Source organism: Hoplias malabaricus, chromosome 1 (genome assembly GCF_029633855.1).
Source record: "Hoplias malabaricus isolate fHopMal1 chromosome 1, fHopMal1.hap1, whole genome shotgun sequence".
Taxonomy (NCBI): domain Eukaryota; kingdom Metazoa; phylum Chordata; class Actinopteri; order Characiformes; family Erythrinidae; genus Hoplias; species Hoplias malabaricus.
In genome coordinates this window covers 13,831,686-13,851,218 of record NC_089800.1, presented here as the reverse complement: position 1 = coordinate 13,851,218, position 19,533 = coordinate 13,831,686, and the positions used below count along the sequence as shown (strand labels likewise).

Genomic DNA, 19,533 nt, shown 5'->3' with positions numbered 1-19,533 from the left:
TCATCTCTCCCATCATCTAAAAATACTCAATGAGAGATTAAGTCAGTGTTTTCCATCTGAATCTTCTGCGCACTATTGGCCGAGCTGGGCAGTGAGGTCATGTTGTGACTGGACACAGCAGATGCAGACAAAAACACATTAATTCTCAAGCAAATTATTCAATAACAAAAATCCAGTTGATCTGCTATTATCCCAATTTTAATTTTAAGATGGAATGTTTAAAAATATATGTCTGTGTGTGTTTTGGCTGTTAGATGGATGCAAAGAGTTTTTTTCCCCTCTTTCTAAAGACTGGGGTGACATTTGCATAGTCTCAAAGGTTGAATGACCAATAAGATAAAGAAAGAAAAAGCTTTTTGTTGAAAAAGGTATCGACGTCAAATGTACAGCAGCCACAGACAAAGCATTAATCATGGCATCTTGAGACTCTCGTGAATAAATCATCAGATTCTCTCTTCTCCTTGGATGCTGTTCTAACTCAATCTGAGACTATTAAAGTTTAATCGAGCCATGGTGGGGGACATAATGAGACAAGCCCCTGGGCCTCTTCCTCGGATAAATGGAAACTCCTGGATGGGGAGATGATCCTGTTCCGTTCCGCTGCTGCCAGCCAGCATACCACTGCAGTGAGTCAGTGATCAGCCACAGTATCACACTGCTGCAGCAGTTAAAACAATCAACACTGCAGTGCTTTGGTGGGGCAATGAGGGGAAAAAAAAAAAATAAATATCTTAGTCAAAAAAATAATTACTCCTACTGATAAGAAAGCAAAAGCCCTGCTGTTGTCGGCAAACTCACACCAAACATCACACCAAAAACTCCACTGCTTCCCTGGCCCAGAAGACAACACTATAACTGCAAAATATACGTGAACACTGACAGCTCTTCTCAGAACTTGCTGAAGCATACAACAACACAGTGTAGCTTGAAACCACTGCAGATCTATGCAGGTTTTAATCCAGCTTTGCTGACAATGCAAACCCGGCCACTTTTGGAACATCAAAACAGAGAACTGCTTGTGAATATGCTGCAAGAGCATCTGCAAAAATAAAGACCAAAAAAGGAAAAACACCAGGATCATCTGCCAGACAAATACATGATTCAGTCTCGTGAAGCTTGTGATGGAAAGAAAAAGAGCAGGCTCTTTGATTTGCTGCAAAATCTGGTAAAAGTGAAGAGCACCAACAATGAAGCACCCAGTTCTGGATGTTAAGACTTCAGCAGCCAAGGGAAATACAGAATTAAAGATAACACTGCACCCCTGATAAACATTTTGAGCTTTTTAATAGAAGGTGCCCCTACGGAGCACAAACTCACACCAAATGTGTCTTCAAAGAAGGGGGTGGGGGAGATAAGGTGTTTAAGATAAGGGAATGGGTGGAAACTCCTAAACACATTTAGGTTTATTGCACCTTCTGAGCTGATGTGATAGCAGATGCTATGGGCAAGACAGAGACAAAGAAAGGCAACAACATAATATAACCACATTGTAAAGGACTGTGATATCACACCAAAAGGGGTGGATAACAATTCCACTCAAAGTAATTTACACTATAACATCTAAAAGATGCACTGTTCCTTTAAGAAGCATTCAAGTACCGTGAGCATGTGTAGTGCTGCCTGCTAAACAGAAGCACGATGAAGACCACTAGATCCTGCCCTTCTATTTACTTTCATTTGGAAATAATGCAACCACAGTTTTGTGTTGGTGCAAAAACAAACACTAGTTGGAAAACGATCAACCACTGCCCCCATCACTGTTAGACATGTTGTTGAGGTTGTAGTGCATTTAAAGCTGAAACTGAATCCAGTTGGTTCAAACACCCACACAGTGACAGAGCAAATACTTCACACTGCATCAAATGCACAGGTGATGTAATTAGGCTGCAACCAGAGCAAGGCAGAGATATCCACAGTCAATTCCCAAGTTGACTTAGCCAAATACCCTAGACGTCAGCCTGTGAAATAAATTAGTCCTGCCAGGCTGAGTGTTACAATTTCATACCCTCATCACATGTAAAACAATAATCTCTGTTTTACAATAATGTAAAAACTGTAAAAGAGTGGCCTTGTGATTTTGGCTCCCATCGTATTAAACTTGTCATTGATGCTATCACAAACTACTTGAAGTTTAGCAGCTTTGGTCCAATTTTTGGGGTGGGCTGTTTTTCTATATCCTAATATCTAATTACAGCTGTTCTTCAAATAATTAGGTGTTCATTTAATTACAACATTTATAATTATAGTACTTATATGGAGTATTCAAAGGACAAAAAGGGGTCATAAGATGAGGAGAACAAAACTTAGACTTGGCAAGAACTTGCTTGTTTGGCTTCACTTCTCTAAAATTGTTAAAAACAAAAATCTTGGCCCTGGTATCTGTTTTGTAATGAATAATGGCACAATTAAAAATTTCCTTACAATTAATTTCCACAAAAGAACTAACAGTTACAATAATGTTTGATTGGTTGTACTTTTTAGCTTTGAAATCAACAGCTATCACTCAGGATTGGTTGAGAATAGTTGAATATATTATGAATGCATGCAATGCATGGTAGGATTTAACATCAAAATTTTCATGTAAGCATTCATTAAATTAATATACAGTAATTAATACCACAAAAGTAACGTCTAGCTCAGTTGCTAAATAAACAAATTAATGAATAAAATAAAATAAACAAATTATACCAATGTATTATCACTTTTAAATTAAGATGCATTCAGGCCATGGCAAACATAAGAAGTTGATATCCTATCCAGCCATAAAAGAAGCAATCTTAGAAACCTGTAGTTTTATTAACAAAAGAAAAAAATATATAAATATAAATATACATTCACTTACTTGCAGTGTTGTGTCAAAGACCACAAGCTTAGAGCTAGTGGGAACAATGTCATAGCACTTGTGTGACTTCATAAAGTGCATGTAAATATCGCTCTCTGACTCTTCAACAGCTGCAAAGATAGAGAAAAAACACAATTAAGTCCTTTTCATGAAGAAAGAAAGCAAGTTGCATGGTGCATTAAAACCACAGACAGAATACAGGTCAAGCATGAATAATCACTTACATAAAACACTTACAAACCTGCATCTGAACAAACAGTCTAGTATAAAAAAGACAGACTGTCTCAATATTAATATTTACTTGGCAGAATTTCAAATTTGCTCCAAGTTCTCTCTCTTATAAATTCCTTAATGTTCGCCTTTGATTAAGCTAAGCTTAGATTATTATATTGTGTTATATTATGCCAAAACAGCAGTGGTTGCACAGACTAGACGAATTACCATTATGGGCAGCTGTCAAAGTTCAGTATAAACCGCAATGAACTAAGAATAAGTTAGAAATCGTTCCTTTGCTAAATACAAAATACTTTATTCCTGTTGAAATATTTCACAAGATAAAAAGAAGCTGGTAAGCCAGACCGGGACAACTGCCATCCACCCCCGGGACCACATGACAAAAGATTATAATGGTCAATCCCTAAATTATAGGCAGGCAACATATTCCAATCACATTTTGTGATATCCTCAGATATCAACTCTCAAGCCGATACCTGTATTTTCCTAGACAACCACTACAGGAACACTGCTATTAAACTCAGTCCAAATATATGCTTCATGGGTGAATAGTTCTGCAGTGCATTAAGAGAAAATTTGCCTGAATCTAGCTGTTGCTTAATATTGCAATTAAAGTTTTATTTTTACCAAATAAAATTTTTTTTAAAAATAATAAAAAAAAAAAAAACTGGTGACAAGACGTTTTTACAAATAGCTTATAAATTCCACTGAGTGCAGCAAAGTGGTAGTAAAGCTAGAATACTCAAAGTGAATAATATAGTCACAAAACCACTCCGAAGTGCTGTTGGACTGGTTTCGTTTACGATATTAAAAGATTGACACTGCAGACAAAGCCACGTCCTGCCACAGGTTGTGCTTTCCATTTACGACACGTGTGATCTCTTATGTAAAAGAAAGGATTTGGTTTAGGTTGAAAGCCTAAAGGCAATCAGTTAATAAATGTCTGATCTGGCCTGATACCGCTCCTCAAAATCACACTGGGACATCCTACAGCCAGCATACATCTTGCACTTACAGGGCACCATTAATACATGTTCACCATCAGCTTCACGTGGTCTCTTCACTCCACTCTAAAGAAGCGTTAAAAAAATAGATGAAAAGACAACTAAAGTTTTAAAAACAACTAAAAATTGATGAGTTGATTTACTTATGTTTGAGCAGGAAAAAAAAAAGACTAAACTGATGCAAGAGTTTAAATCCCTGGCACTTACACAGACCTTATTCAAATCTAACAGAATAATCTTTACATTTGCAAGGAAAAAAGTCTCAGAAAACCATCTGTGTAGCAGAGCTGTGAACTGAGCCTGTCCCCCGTCCCTGCTCTGATGCCAGTTGCTATGGTGACTCTTACAGTAGCACTCCCAGAGACTCAACAGTTTCCTGGGATGTGTCCAGACAACATAGGGGACATTTCTTGTGTAGCTAAAAGGGGGCAGCCTTGGGGGCCCAAGTCGCATCTTCCCCGGGAGTCCACATGAACCCAGACGGCTCCTTTAAACCAGCACTTGATTTCTGGGCCAAGTGTGCGGTGTGAAGTGATCTTTAGCAATAACGCTGCCAAGTGCTGTCTGTCAGCAGCTGTTCTTTGCTGTAGTGCGCAATGCCCAACAGTTCACTTGACCTAGTGAGAAAGGGTTATTCTATAGCACACAACCATAGAACATTTGCAGGAACTGTGTACCCCATCTCTCAGGACTCGACCCAGACCATTTATTATTATTTATTTATTTTTTAATATACATAGTTATCTGCAGTGTTTATGCAATTAGATGACTTGAATGCAGCTATGGAGCTTCAATTTTAACATTTAATCCACTTCTACATCCACATGTTTGTATAAACAATGTTTAAATGGCGTAATGAAATACTACAGTCTGTTTTGTACTCCAAGTGAGGTGGTCCTTGCATCCGCGTATCAAATTCATCCAAGATTAGCTCATGGAAACAAAGCTAAATAAAATCAGACCACTTTAAGCTGCAGCTCTTGGCTGACCATTTTGGGTAGGCACGGCACGGCACGGCCTGGCCTACACTAAGTTTGTATAGTGTCTTAACCCATAAACTGCTGGTAAAATTTAAGCAATTATCAAGGACACGCTGGAAACAGTGCGCCTTTATTCTAATGCACTGTGCTTTTTTATCCTTTTAAGCAAATCAAGGCCACATGAAAAGAATCCTCAAAATAACCCAAGCAATTGACCAATGGAAGTAGCCTGGATTTACCACAGAGGCATGACACTCTGGCAAATGGCCATCCAACTATTCAAAGAACTGAATTACTGCAGAATGGTCCCTTTGTTGCTGGATGAACTGTGTTTTTTCCCCCACATCCTTTAAAACGGTGTCCTATAGCTTTCTGGACTTCACTTTGACCACATATTTCCCTTTTATGGATCCATCAAATATCTGTGGTAATGCTTTTTAGGTCCTTCTCACTACAAAACTTTTGGCTAACTCTTGTTGATTTACAATTACGCTGGTATTGTTTATTAACAGGAACTTTCCCATACAGATACAGTGGTAAACTAAATAAAAATAGACACTCTGCAGCTGCCAGCACAAATACTTTGCTTAACACCCAGAATTTCACCACTTTGTCTGCACAGATATCCACTGAGCTTTAATTCATTTGTGCTCTTAACCTGACTTTCAAAATACAAAGATTAACTTCCGAAACAAATGGTTAACCTCTCTCTTGGAAAACTGCACTGCTGTGACTAGTGGCAACCCTAACCACTGGTAACATTAAGGTTTACTGTAAACATGACTGTATTTTCATTAAATGGTCACATATTGTGTCTACTAATCTGGCTACTCTTGGCCATTCAGGAACTATTATCTACCTACAGCCAGCAAGAGTTTCAGAGGATTGATCACGTAAACGCCAGCAAGAAATAATGTGCTTTAAGAAAATCCTTTTTAATATTGGTGCAATATGTTGCATTACCAATGCAATTGGAAAGTGTGCACTCAGCATTATCCTAGGAATATCTTGCATCAGTCACTAAAGGGTACAACCTATGATTCTTACACTTCAGGAAATATGTCACCAAATCAGCATGAAATTCATGCAAATCTTACCACTTTCTATACACTCAAGATTGACTCGTTTCTTCCCGGGAACAGATATCAAATAAACTCAGCCATAAACTAAAACACCACATATGTAAAAACAGAAGTTAACTATAGCACTGGTGAATTATTCTAATACAAATAGCTACTACTATGAATTCTGACCTCTACTAACACATGGTCAAATATTCACACAAATCAACAAAAATTACATGCAAAATGATTAGTGGGAAGCAAACAGCAATAAAAGACAACTTCTGATTATACCTAGAGAGGCAAATGTTCTAATGTTGGCTTCCAAAAGACTTTATTGTAGGTTTTATGTTGTATCAGACTCACGTTTTATTTAGTGAGACAGGAGCTCTTAAAATAACGTCCTAACAAATTGACACAGTCAAAAATGGAGACAAGAAAAACCTGTTAAATCATCACAGGCGCGCCAGACAGACACACCCACCTGACTGCAAGGGAACTGTGAGGAAGTAGAGGTCCTCCACCACTCTAGAGGAACATGTGCCCTCAGATAAACAGTCCCTGCAGACATTTTCACACCCCTGTCCAGACAAGCACACCCTGTTCACTACTTTCTGAAGAAGGTGGAAGTGCTCTAGAGTGAACAAACAGCACAGTACCCTCCTGCACTGGTCCCACTTTTACGAGGACTCTTTAAAGAGCATGTGTCAAAATGTGATTCTAACAGCGCAGTTCTGAGATCCGTAGGCCGACAGTACTTCCAGCTACAAGACAATAGGTATAAGTGTGTCATGAGAAAGAAGCAAATCATTGTTTTTGTGAAAGCTAATTTAATTCACGAATGAGAATGCTCTCGTGCTCTTTAAAAAGGCTTTTCCTTTAATCTTTCTTGTATCTTATGTAGTTCGCAGGGGTCTTCTTAAGATTCTTAAGATGTTTGACAAGTTTAAGTATCAAAACCTGCCTGTAAAATGAACAAGTTCTGATTCGTTGCGTTATATGCAGCCTCTTAAAGGAGCAGTCCAAGCTGAAACCAAATTGTCCAACTTTTAATTAAACTGCTGGAGGCAGAACAGACAGTGTTGCATACATCAAAAGCACATTCTGGGGGTAAAAATATATGTAGGCCAAAACACATGTGGTTTAGAGTCGCTGTTTACCACAGGGCATTACAAAAACATTTCTCTTTACTTAGACTTTGAGTTCCAAATATGGCCAACACTGACTCCACAATGTCGTTTGACTTCCAAGGTCTATGAGCAGATGTATGCAAATGTGTGAGGTTTCTTTGACATCACAAAAACAATTCATTAAAAAAAAACCTGCTTTGAAGCCCAGATAAAATGCATTTAATCCGGAAATGTAAGGCAGTTTACATACCCCACTGTCTTATTATCTTTAAAAAGTGAGAACAAAAATAAAGCCGTTCTTCAGGGGATATTGGCCCTTTAAAGACTATGGCATTGTGCCGAGCCGACTGACAGGGGAAATCCGCATCGAGACGTACAAGCTATGAATGAGATGAAAATATAACCAGTGTGGTATAGTAAAGCCTTAACCTACATCTACTACATAAAAGGCTACTCTTTTGCCAGAAAATGAGGAAACAAATTAACCCGGAGAATGCACTGCTACCATGAGTATGAACGCAGGCTGCTGGCGGACAGACCTGGTGGAAGGAAGGAGGGAGGGACGCAGAAAGGCAAGACAGAAAACGACTTGTGGCAGGAAAAGAAAGACCAAAGTGAAGCAGGTGGACGTTTGTGAATGTTTGTAAAGAGCTAAGAGGCTTACCTTCATCCTCGAGATCAAGTTTCTCCAGCATGCCTTCAGATAAACCGTGAACCTGCGGGCGAGAGCAATAGTCAGGAGCAAGCTGAATAAAATAATCTCCCTCGCTTTTCTCCACAGATGGAGGTGGGTAGAGACCCGGCGAGGTCTGAAGTCGGGCAGAAAGCCCCGCCGGCTTCGCCTCGTCGGCCTTAAATGAACGTTAGTTAGTCTCTTTACACGTTTTCACACGATTTAACATACGAATAAACGCCAAAGTGTTAGCCTTCGTGTGGCGCTCTAGTAGCTCCAGTAACGTTAGCTCCACACTCTACTGTCACTCCTCTCCTCTTCGCCGGTTAAAACCCCAACCGTCGTCGCGTAACGAAGTCAACCCGAAAACGGTCCAAACTGCACCTATTTCGACATTTTATGAATCTTTATGCTTTCAAAGTCATCAGAGAGACTCGTCTGTTCCCCTGCTCCTCTCGGGCTCTGTGCTCGTTCTTCCACAGTGAACTGAGTGAAATATAGTCAGAGACCCACCCCCCAGCGGAGAGAAATGGAGTATTCCGCTCTACTGCAGCAGCCCTCAGAAAGATTGACTTGTTTTACGTGAGGAGGTTCTCGCTTTTACTCGTTTAAATAGTCACTCCGAGGTCAAAATAATCTGCTACGCATTATTTATGTCATTTAAATCACGTGGTTATTAGAAAAAACGTAAAACACTTAATTTTAACATTACCAGATACCAACTTAAAATATTACAAGAAAAATTTACTTGAAGCAGATGGAAGATACCATCTCAGTTTAAAACTCAAAGCTAGACGGTACATTTTTGACAAAATATTTTGTCTTTGTATGTTATAGACGTTGCAAAAACACATTATTCTTCATAAAGTTTACATGAAGTATTTAAAATCTTTTAAAATTTAAAAACTGGTATCTTATTATCCTTTTTTATTGTTATTTATATATTTTGTTAATTAGAAGTCCTGATCCCTCAATACAATGCCCAGCATTACATTAGGGAATCTGCTAGATAATCAAATAGTCATAAAACTGCTTTGACAGTTTCAGGGCTCTGCTAAAATTGGGGCAATTTCGAGGTGTGGGGGCAAATACAGACATTGCCTACAAGTCCACAAAGTGTTTACACTGTTGCTTTAAGCTAATGGATGGCACAACACAGCTTTCTAAATATTTTACTCTCGCTATCATAAAGTTTGAGTTGGAAAGGTGGAAACAAGGTTTGAAGAAATGCAGGGTGTAAATTACACAGATATTTCGGAATACTTTATTGAAACAGAACATCTGTGACTGGGTCGCAGGCTCCAGCACAGTCCTCGGCATCGAGCCGAACTGCTTTCCATGACAATTCACACTCAGCTGGACAGAACAGAGAAGAACACGTCTTCAGAACTGTTTAAAGATGAAGTTGGCTTCTTATACACCTTTTATTTATGTATTTGCAGTCTCACCTTAAATGGTGCCTCATAGTATTAGTGTTGGACCATTTAAGGTGGACCGGACGAAACAAATTTCAGCCTCATCATTAGCTGTTTCTCACTTATAACAACACTTAACAACAACACTAATATCAAAATATTTTTACAAAATACACCATCAGAAGGTGTGTTTTTCTAGACTTTTTACCTTGGAATCTTGTATTTAGAGACAACTGTTTCATCGTGTTGAAGAAATGTTTACAAAAACCACTGGGATGCGTACATATTTTATTGTAGCTGAAGTGTCTAATTTCTAAATCAGGGATGCTGCCTCTGATATACAAGCCAATAGAAGGAGAAAAACACCAAGAACAGCTGTTATTTAAATGTGTCCTTAATGGGCTCCAAATCCAGATGAATGCAATATCCAATGTCTGGAATAAAACTAATGTCTAAGCACCATTTTAGTGAAGCAGATGTAGAGCCACTTGAATATGCTTCCAACAAAAAGCTTGCTGAAAGAAATGGCAATTTTAGCTAAGTGTAATAAATGAATCCCTAACATAAGTCAATCATAAAGCCATTTTTGAAGCTGCTTAGTGGATATTCCAAAAGGAGGTGATAGTGAACCCCTGTAGTATGAGTTTTCAGGCTGCAGGAATGCCTAAAGAAACATAGGCCCTGTTGTACTTGCCTTGACTTGTGGAGCACCCTTCAGTGAGTGTTCCCACATAGGTTCTCAATGTTTGAATAACTTTTTTTATGGCCCCTGTCTAACAGGTGTAGCATAAATGTTTCAGCGATTTCTCTTTTGGTATTTACCTAAATATAATAATCCTCTGGCTCCCAGACATCTTTTTTATTTACTTTTTCAGCTTTGTTCATTATGAAACATGCAGTTAGTCAGCATTATTTAAATTAAGCCCACTATAGTCAGAAATAATTTAATAATTCATTACATTTTCTGAAACCGCTTTATCCACTTCATGGTCCCATTGTGTCTGGAGCCCATGAAGAATCATTGGGCGTAAAATAGGAACACACCCTGAATAGGACACCATTTACAGGGCATCACACACACACACACCTATGGACAGTTTGAGTAGTCAATAGTCTACTTGTTGTGCCACCCCTAACTCCAGCATAATAACAGTTTTGTTGTATTGGCCACCCCTGTATATGTAAGTCAAGGAAATAGGTGGATGGAATTTGTCACGGAACACTCCTGGAAATAGTGGGAGTTCTGTTATTGAATCTAGATCCTGAGGTTTGAATATTTTTTGCCTCTTTTGGCCACAAGCCTGCAGCATGTAACAACATAAACCGAATAAAACACTTTATCTTTATATGTTTGCCACAAAGAGGCCCGTTCATATAAATAAAGTCTCCCGCTGGGATTTTGTGACTCAGTGTTTGACTTAGCACATTCACAATGTAGCAGCTGGTAGCGGCCATAAGTAGAAATAATGCCCAATAACGCCTAAGCGAGTGGAATGAGTCACTGGGTGTGGTGGGCTCCGGTGATGATTGGTGGGGTGAGATGTGAATTTGGTAGTAGTTGCTTGATGTCAGAAGACGACAAGGTAAAGTGAATGAGTGAGTGCATGTTTTCATGTTTGTGTGGGTTGTAAGTGGGGAGTATTTGTAAGTGAGTACAACCAAGCTTTGCCTTGTTAAGAAAGTGGATGACACATCTGCGGAGAGCAGCCCTGAATCCCTGCTTAGATTATTGAGCAGGAGGCAAGGACAGCCATGTCCCAGATGGCGTCCATGTTATTGATCTTGTCCCATGAACATGATAAAGATTGAAAGGCCTAAGCCTTGAGAGCCATTGAGCAGTCAAAGCCCAAGGTCCAAGGAAGGAGCACAGAGAAAGTCCAGAAGCTGTCTAAGGTAGATTTCAGTAATCCAAAATTTGTACTCATGCCAAAATGAATGGGAAATCATAGTGCATTTCCTTCCAAACTGTGACATCTTCCTGAGTGAAATAAGATTAGTTTAAATATATATATATATATATATATATATATATATATATATATATATATTATAAATTGTTGCATAATTCAATTGTTAAATTTGTTTGATGCGAAATACAGAACCTGTAGGTGATGGGAAGCAGATATCTGAAGAGATCATATGCAAGGCAGGAACCCCTATCCCTCCCAAAACTAGGTGTCACTCCACCACAAGGCACAACACACACACATATTCATTCACACACTCACACACTTGGACACTTTGGAGTAGCCATTCCAAAACATGCGTCTCTGGACTGGGGAGGAAACCTGAGCACTCAAAGGAAACCCACACAGACACAGAGAGAACACAACAAACTCCTTACAGAGGGCAGGGTTCAAGCCCACAACCTCAGGACCCCTGAGCTGTGTGACAGGGGCACTACCTTTTGTGTCACTGCACCACCCTAAAGTAACACTACATATTTGGTCATTATTAATATTATATTGTCACTGTTCAAAAACCAGCGTTTATTTCCAAAATAGTAACTTTACAGGAGAAAGAAAAAGCTTCTGAGTTTTCAGTGGAAGGCACTGTAAAAACATTTTATTCCAAGTAATTATTGAGCATTTCTATTGGTCCATTCATCATAACATGTTCGCACAGTGTGAAGGAGAGCTCCTGTGTTTAAATGATGTAGTAAACTAAAACTGAACATAAATGGAGATATGTTTTTCTTTAGACAGTTCAGGGTCACGGTAAGTTTAGAGCCTATCCGGAATCATTGGGTGCAAGGTAGGAACACACACTGGAGGGGGCGCCAGTCCTTCACAGGGCAACACACACACACATTCACACCTATGGTCACTTTTGAGTCACTAGTCCACCTACCAACATGCATTTTTTGGACACTGGGAGGAAACCCACGCGAACACGGAGAGAACACACCAAACCCCTCACAGACAGTCACCCGGAGCGGGACTTGAACCCACAACCTCCAGGTCCCTGGAGCTGTGTGACTGTGACACTACCTGCTGCACTGCCCTCTATATAAAAACATGACACGTATTTTCATTGGTCACATGAGTAAGTGAAAAAAATGTCTATATTCTCTGTATTCTACAATCATGCTGTAATATTATATCTTTATATTACATTCAGTATTCTCCATGACCCTGTCCACACCTGGCATTAACATGCATCTGATGTTTTGAATGCATCGTTATTGAACAGTACTTGTTTTCAGACAGAAATGTCCTAAGAATCCTTGCTCGCATTCTAGTACAGGTTGTTATAAACTTTGAACATGTGGTCTGCTAGGCCAACTAATAACCAAGCTAGAGAGCAGATCTCAAGGAATCTAGGGCAGTGACACAATGATATGGGTGGAACTTCCTTGCTTTAGAGGACACATGAGGACACATCAGGATACATTACCATTCATGCTCCAGATGCATCTCAAACCACATCTTAACAGCTTAAACCTTATACTTAACAGCTTTAGGAATGTTTTATTTATGTTCTACAAGTATACTCTGTTGTAACATTCATTATTCTCTCAATTCTTATGGACCCTTCCAAAACCATGGTTTCAATCCTGATGTCACAACACTCTGAATTGTTTCCTAATGTAAATCATTGAGGTTAAACCTACCACCATTAAAAAGACCCACAGACTTGCACTGCTTGTAAGAACGATGGCTCCTAAGGTTAGCTAGCATACAGAGAGTGTTCCCTGCAAGGTTGCACTTAAAGTCTCCCATATTTAAGCTTGTTTGACTTTATTAACATTCTGTGCATGTAGCTCAAACACTGCTACTCATGCCACACCATCAGTGAAGGGCAATCAGCAAAGACGAACTGTGAGAACTGGACACATTTCTGTGTGTGTAGTTCCAAAGCATGTATTGATCAATGGTGCATTTTTAGAATGAGCGATGTAGTTTTGAGTGGCCTGTGAATGTTCGCTCTAATTAAAGTCATTATACAATTTGTTAACGCCCAGTCCAGTTATGGTGGTTCCAAGATTTATAATAAAAAAAAAGGTGTCTTGCTCAAGGGCACTTCCCTCATGACCGACTGGCTCTGGGGATCAACCTGGCAACCTTCCGGTTACAAGCCCAGTTCCTAACCATCAGGCCACGGCTGCCTCAGGGACATGTTTTTCAAACATGACCACCTCCATGTGGGAGACCCACTCTGAGCAGCATAACCTAGTTCCCCCAGGGACTATAATTCTTCTTCGCATGAGAGTTGAAGTTTAAAGAAAATAATGTAAAAATAATAAATAAACACTATTAAATATTCATCTATTCATTCATTGTCTGTAAGCGCCTTCCCGGAATAACTGGGCACAGTCCTCCTTCACAGTATTAAATATTGCTTGCTGAAAAATAAAATGGAATAATACCGCTCCCAATTATACCCACATAATAGAGCTAAAACCTGGCAATGCTAGTGTAGTCTGAAGTTCTCTAGTATTCACTCACCGTATGCGAGGTAGAGATGGGTGTTGAGGTGAGAGTCAGGGGAGGTTTGGCAGAGGGCAGGCTGAAGCGCTGGCCTGTGTCCAAGGGAGAGGAGAACGAGCGAAGCCGCTGCTCCAGTTGCTCAGGATCACTGCGACTGACTTCCAGAGGTAATGGAGGAGGCTGTTTGGTCACTTGTGTTGGAGTGGTGGGTGGTGAAGAGAGACTAGAGGCTGTGCAAAAAAGAGAAAGAGAGAGCAAGGAAGAAAGAAAAAGCGGTCAGACCGTCACTTCTGCATGTGGAAACATGAGTAAATGCTATTTAAACGTTTTGCACGTTAAAAGGAAACTCATTTGAAGCTCAAGTGGTTATGTGGATTTGCTCACTGTGCAAGGTTTTCTGATAAGAGCAGAAAGAGAACTTGCTGAGACCGTTTTTTTCCCGCTTCCATTTACCAAAAAAAAAAGAAAACATTATAAACTGATGAAAACATCTGCCATTTTGCCAGCCCCCAGTACAGTGTTGCTATGCTCTCAGCAGTCATATGCTCTTTGTTCATCTGTTGACACACATTATTTGCAAATATTTGTAGCCAGGATACTACAGGGGATTTTCTCCCTCTTTTGCTGTATGTTCTAGAAAAGTCACAAGAAGCTTAAAAGAGACTTAAGTACTATTCAAACAGGACTACTTTTCCACTAAGAGCTGGGATAATGTCATTTTACCTGACATCGGTAATATTTAGTCACACAGGATAAGAAACCTTGGTGGAAATAACAGATGGGAGGGGCTACTCGATTCACGCTCTGCCATCACACAGTGGATCATACACAGCAGTGCTACTGGAGTTGTTAGAATGCCACAACTGTTCTGAGAACAGCCCTCCCACCAAAAATATCCATCCCTAAACCTGATCTTCTAGTGAGAAGAGAAAAAAAAATCAGATATATTAAAAATAGTTTAGAATATACATAACTTATTGATTATAACACACTGAAGGCTGAAGGACAACGCCAGAAGTGTCCCGAGAAGCACGTCTCCCAGTTAAACAGCTCCAAAGCGAGGGCCTGTGCAGTATGCTGGGTTTTATCACACTTACTTCACACCTCGCAGAGTCCTGAGGCCAGCAGGTTTCACGCTGCGTTTCCCAGCATTCCTCTCACCCTGCGACACAGCACTCTGCTTATTCTGCGCAGCCAGAGCAGAGACGAGCTGCTCACTGCAACCATTCATCTTAAAGTGATAGACAACCAGGGATATTAATAGGCACCAGGTTCCCCTTTTGCTGCAGTAACAGCTACAATTTGGAACACCGCTGTGAGGAATTGATGGTATTCAGGGGTTAGGTGTTCATGCCAGGGTCTTTTAAAGCTTTCTAGCTATAGCCAATTTTATTTCTTTCTGGAGGTTAGATTGTGCAGTGCTACACTTCAACGCCTCTCTTTCTGACCATACAGGAGCACTTTGAAGTTCTGCATACTTTTATCCATTTTCACCCTGCACTTCACTGGTTAAGACCCCCACAGAGAAGGTTAGGACCAACACAGAGAAGGTATGGTTTGGGTGGTGGACCATTCTCAGCGCTGCAGTGACACTGACGTGGTGGTGATGTGTTTCTATTGGTCGTGCTGGTACGAGTGGATCAGACACAGCATGATCCACTTCTTAAATCATACCTGCTCTGTGGTGGTCCCGTGAAGAACAGACGAAGTATGCACAGCAACAAAATGACTACAGTCTGTAACTGTAGAGTTCGTGTTCTCTCTCTCTCTCTCTCTCTCTCAAAATAGAGGTTATCAAGTTTCCACTGATTAGCTGATAAAGGAAAATGAAATGTAACGACTGAGAACAGCTCAAAAACAGTGTCTGGGTGAAGATGAGCTTCTGCTGATGGAGGAATTATGCTCTGTCCAAGGCCCAGAAGAACAAGCCAAGGATCTGAATGTTTCATCTGATGAGAGATCACTAATGAGTTCTTACACAAACCATGTGGGAAATGCTTTTGTCGTGAAAAAGACCGATGTGTAGTGATCTGCTGAAAAAAGAAATCCACTAGTGAGGCTGCCTTGCAGTATATTCCTTATAGTAAATATATTTCTTTCCGCAGTGAAGAAATATATTCCAGAGAAACACTGGAGAAGAGATGATGTCATTTGTAAATGCATGTGTAAACCAAAGACTGGGTTTATTTATTTCAGTCTAAACAGCCATGAAGTACAAGTAATCCATTTTTCATTGTCAGAAAGAAAAAGAGAAGGCAAATATTTAACAGAATTCTCAACAATGAAAGGTAAATGTCATAATTTTCAACATTTACTCTGTCCACCCTTCACCTTCATTGAAGCTTCCATTGTTTTTGGGACAATTGCCTCATTTGTAAAGGGGACATTTTATGAAGAAACCACTGTTTCAGTGCATGTGCATGTTGACCTGTTTCTGGAGCCTACCAACCCGCAAACGATGAAACAAGATCACCCAGTCAGTTTTGTGTGAGTTACCCAAGTCAGAGAACCTGGAATAAAATGAAATGATATGATTATTATGTGTGGCACGGTGGTGCAGCAGGTAGTGTCGCAGTCACACAGCTCCAGGGACCTGGAGGTTGTGGGTTTGATTCCCGCTCCGGGTGACTGTCTGTGAGGAGTTTGGTGTGTTCTCCCCGTGCCCGCGTGGGTTTCCTCCGGGTGCTCCGGTATCCTCCCACAGTCCAAAAAAACACACGTTGGTAGGTGGATTGGTGACTCAAAAGTGTGTGTGTGTGTGTCTGTGTTGCCCTGTGAAGGACTGGCGCCCCCTCCAGGGTGCATTCCCGCCTTGCACCCAATGATTCCAGGTAGGCTCTGGACCCACCGTGACCCTGAACTGGATAAACGGTTACAGATAATGAATGATATTATGTGCTGCTGTGAGACTTTAGTAATGTCCCGCTTCCTCATGGGAATCTGTCCAATCAGAGCACTGGACCCGCATTTTTTTGAAAGCGCAACAATGTTTTACAGAACAAACTAGACACAAAAGTACGGAGAAAATAGTGTATTGATTAAATACGGAGAAATCAAGAACCAAGTATAAATGGCTAAAAACAAGAGCATCTGGGCTCTTGCGCTGAACTGAGCTGTCGCTCATTCTCATTTAAAGGAACAGGCGCTGAAACCAGTCACTCTGAACAGGGCTGTTTAAACCAGGTAAGTACAGTACTGTGTTGTTTGATCCTTGTGTTATTTTGAACAAAAAACTGTGTTCACATGTGAAAAGGGGGAAAATGTATCCCCTTTTTAAAGAAATCTGCAAGGAAATCTCCAAACTTCAGTCTCAAACATATTCAGCAACGTTTAATCTGAGAACATCAGCAACTTGATCTTATTGCAAATATTATTTTTTGGTTTATTTATGGCTGTTTTAAGTGTATGTTTGAGTGTGTGTGTGTGTGTGTGTGTGTACACACAGGCTAGGCTGTTCTCATACCCTGTATCTCTCAAGCACACACACACCAACGCACTGCATTGTCTTCTCATTAGCATAGTCTTCAGCAGTGAGGTCTGCAGGATACAAATGATGACCGTCGCACAGCCCGACACTAACAAAACGAGAGATGTATGCGGCTCGACTGAAAGCTTGGCGCTACATCACCTCACTTCATCTCAGCTGAGAATCCCGATTCAATCCAAAACAAGATCACTCATAGTAATGGCAGTCTCTGCTGATCCATTTTACTAATGTATGATTTAGCTGAAGCACCATGACTGAGCAGTTTTGACGCTAAAAGTGTACTGAACAGAAGAAGATTTAGGTTTATCCCCTCTACTGAAAATTAATAGTGCTTTCCTACTGAATGTGACCTACACTTCCAGACTCTACTTGGCCATTGAAGCTTTTTGCTACCTGGTACATTTTCCAATACCACAGTTCCAGGTACCACATTTGCCTAATGGAAAAAGCAAAAAAGCTGAGTCATGTGGAGTTGTGTAAGCATAAGCTGCATGTGAGATGATTTACAAAAGTCTTTCCCCGTCTAAAAGAACTCAGCAGAACCTGTTGGCAATGTTTCATATACACACCCTGTGGTTTTCCAACAAGAAAGTCATTGCATGACATCAATAATGTGGGGGAGTGTAGGGTCAGAGACTTCAAAGCATGCATTTGAGACATCAAATCCAGGGAAAGGATGTTATTGATTAAATTGGTGAAAAACAGAAAAATGTTCCAGGTGGGGCTGTGTCTGTCACAGTGCCAATTTTAGCAACCATCTCAATACAAAAAGTCGTTTTGGACATTAAAAGCTAATCAGCAGGATAACAATTATCAAAAGGATTATAAATTGCAGTACAAATGTGCTCAAATATAGGTTCATGAAATTACGTAAATCATATACTAGAGACTGGTCCAGAAACAAATATATATCAACAGATACACTAATAAGACAATATTAGAAAATATTCTATCCTAGTGTCACTAACCACAGCAGGTTAGTGTCTCAGTCACACAGCTCCAGGGACCTGGAGGTTGTGGGTTCGATTCCCGCTCCGGGTGACTGTCTGTGAAGAGTTTGGTGTGTTCTCCCTGTGTCTGCATGGGTTTCCTCCCACAGTCCTAAAACACATGTTGGTAGGGGGATTGGTGACTCAAAAGTGTGAGTGTGTGTCGCCCTGTGAAGGACTGGCGCCCCCTCCAGGGTGTATTCCCATCTTGCGCCCAATGATTCCAAGTAGGCTCTGGACCCACTGTGACCCTGAACTGGATAAGCACTTACAGATAATGGATGGATAGTCAGATCTCAAGTAAGTATTTAATATTATAGGAAATGTTTATTTGATTAAGTAAAAGAAGAAGAAGAAGAAGAAGAAGTAAAAGCCTGACAATTACAATAGGGTCCCTGCACTACGTGCTAGGACCCTAAATATTTCCACCAGGGAGGGTGGCAACCTAGTGCCCTAAATAGCCTGGTCACCTCTGCCTAACTTGTAGGTACAATTAACAGTCAACAGGCTGTATGTAGCTCAGTGATGGCCAAGGTGTTCTGCATGTGGTCAGTGCTACTGGTTTGAATCAATGAATATAAACGTATACATCAACTTTATATATAATTTAGTCTCTCAGTCCATAAACAAGCTATCACAACAACCACTTTATTCTGGTTTCAGTAAAATGACCAGTCAGTGTAACACTGGGTTATGCTTGTGTCCATCCCCTCTTTAAACCAATGCCACCTTGAACAGAGATCAAACTCAATCGGCATAATCAGGCCCTGCTGCCGGCCAAACCATGCACAAAAATGTTCATTTACATATGAATTGTGGTCTGAAAGGCCAGATTTCATAAGAGCGCAGAATCTACCAAGCCATCAACAACACAATACAGGCCCAAAGAGGGGAAACAATGTCTGCAATCCCAGTAATTGTTATTTGAACAAACTCTGGGTCAGCATGTTGATTTAACTCTTTGCTAACTCTAGATGTCTAATTGTTTAATTAATGCCCATTAAACAATGTTTATCAATTCATTCATAATTCATTAGCAGTCCGGTCAGTGAATGTTAACAGTATGAGCTTCAGACAGTGGCTAAATCCACAGAGAAAAGTTAATGCCCTCCCAGTCCCCTCCAAACATGACTCAGCAAGATGTTTACGCTCTGGACGTGGGGTCAAAAACTCTGTCCCTCAGTGGTCACTGACCTCTGATCTTGTTTCAGGATTAAGCATTCAGCTTCAAGAGTTCTGTGCACTGACAAATCAGCAGTTATTACTTTCCCCTTTAAACCCACTGATC

General features: G+C 40.3%; 1 protein-coding gene across 5 annotated transcripts in view; it reads right to left on the bottom strand.

Annotated features, from left to right (window-relative positions):
- The window catches only part of prkag2a (protein kinase, AMP-activated, gamma 2 non-catalytic subunit a), an 80,554-nt gene that overhangs the window by 18,167 nt on the left and 42,854 nt on the right, over window positions 1-19,533 (bottom strand). For 4 of the 5 annotated variants that reach the window (XR_010795604.1, XM_066646828.1, XM_066646830.1 and 1 more), the window contains 3 exons: window positions 13,788-13,999; window positions 7,916-7,967; window positions 2,843-2,952 (listed from right to left, as the gene is read on the bottom strand). Coding sequence is in view for 4 of the 5 variants with exons in the window: in XM_066646828.1 (XP_066502925.1) it covers window positions 2,843-2,952; window positions 7,916-7,967; window positions 13,788-13,999 (374 nt within the window). In the remaining variant the exon portion in view is untranslated. Of the gene's footprint in view, window positions 1-2,842; window positions 2,953-7,915; window positions 7,968-8,437; window positions 8,512-13,787; window positions 14,000-19,533 lie in introns of those variants that run through there. The other variant, XM_066646832.1, reaches the window with a different exon arrangement.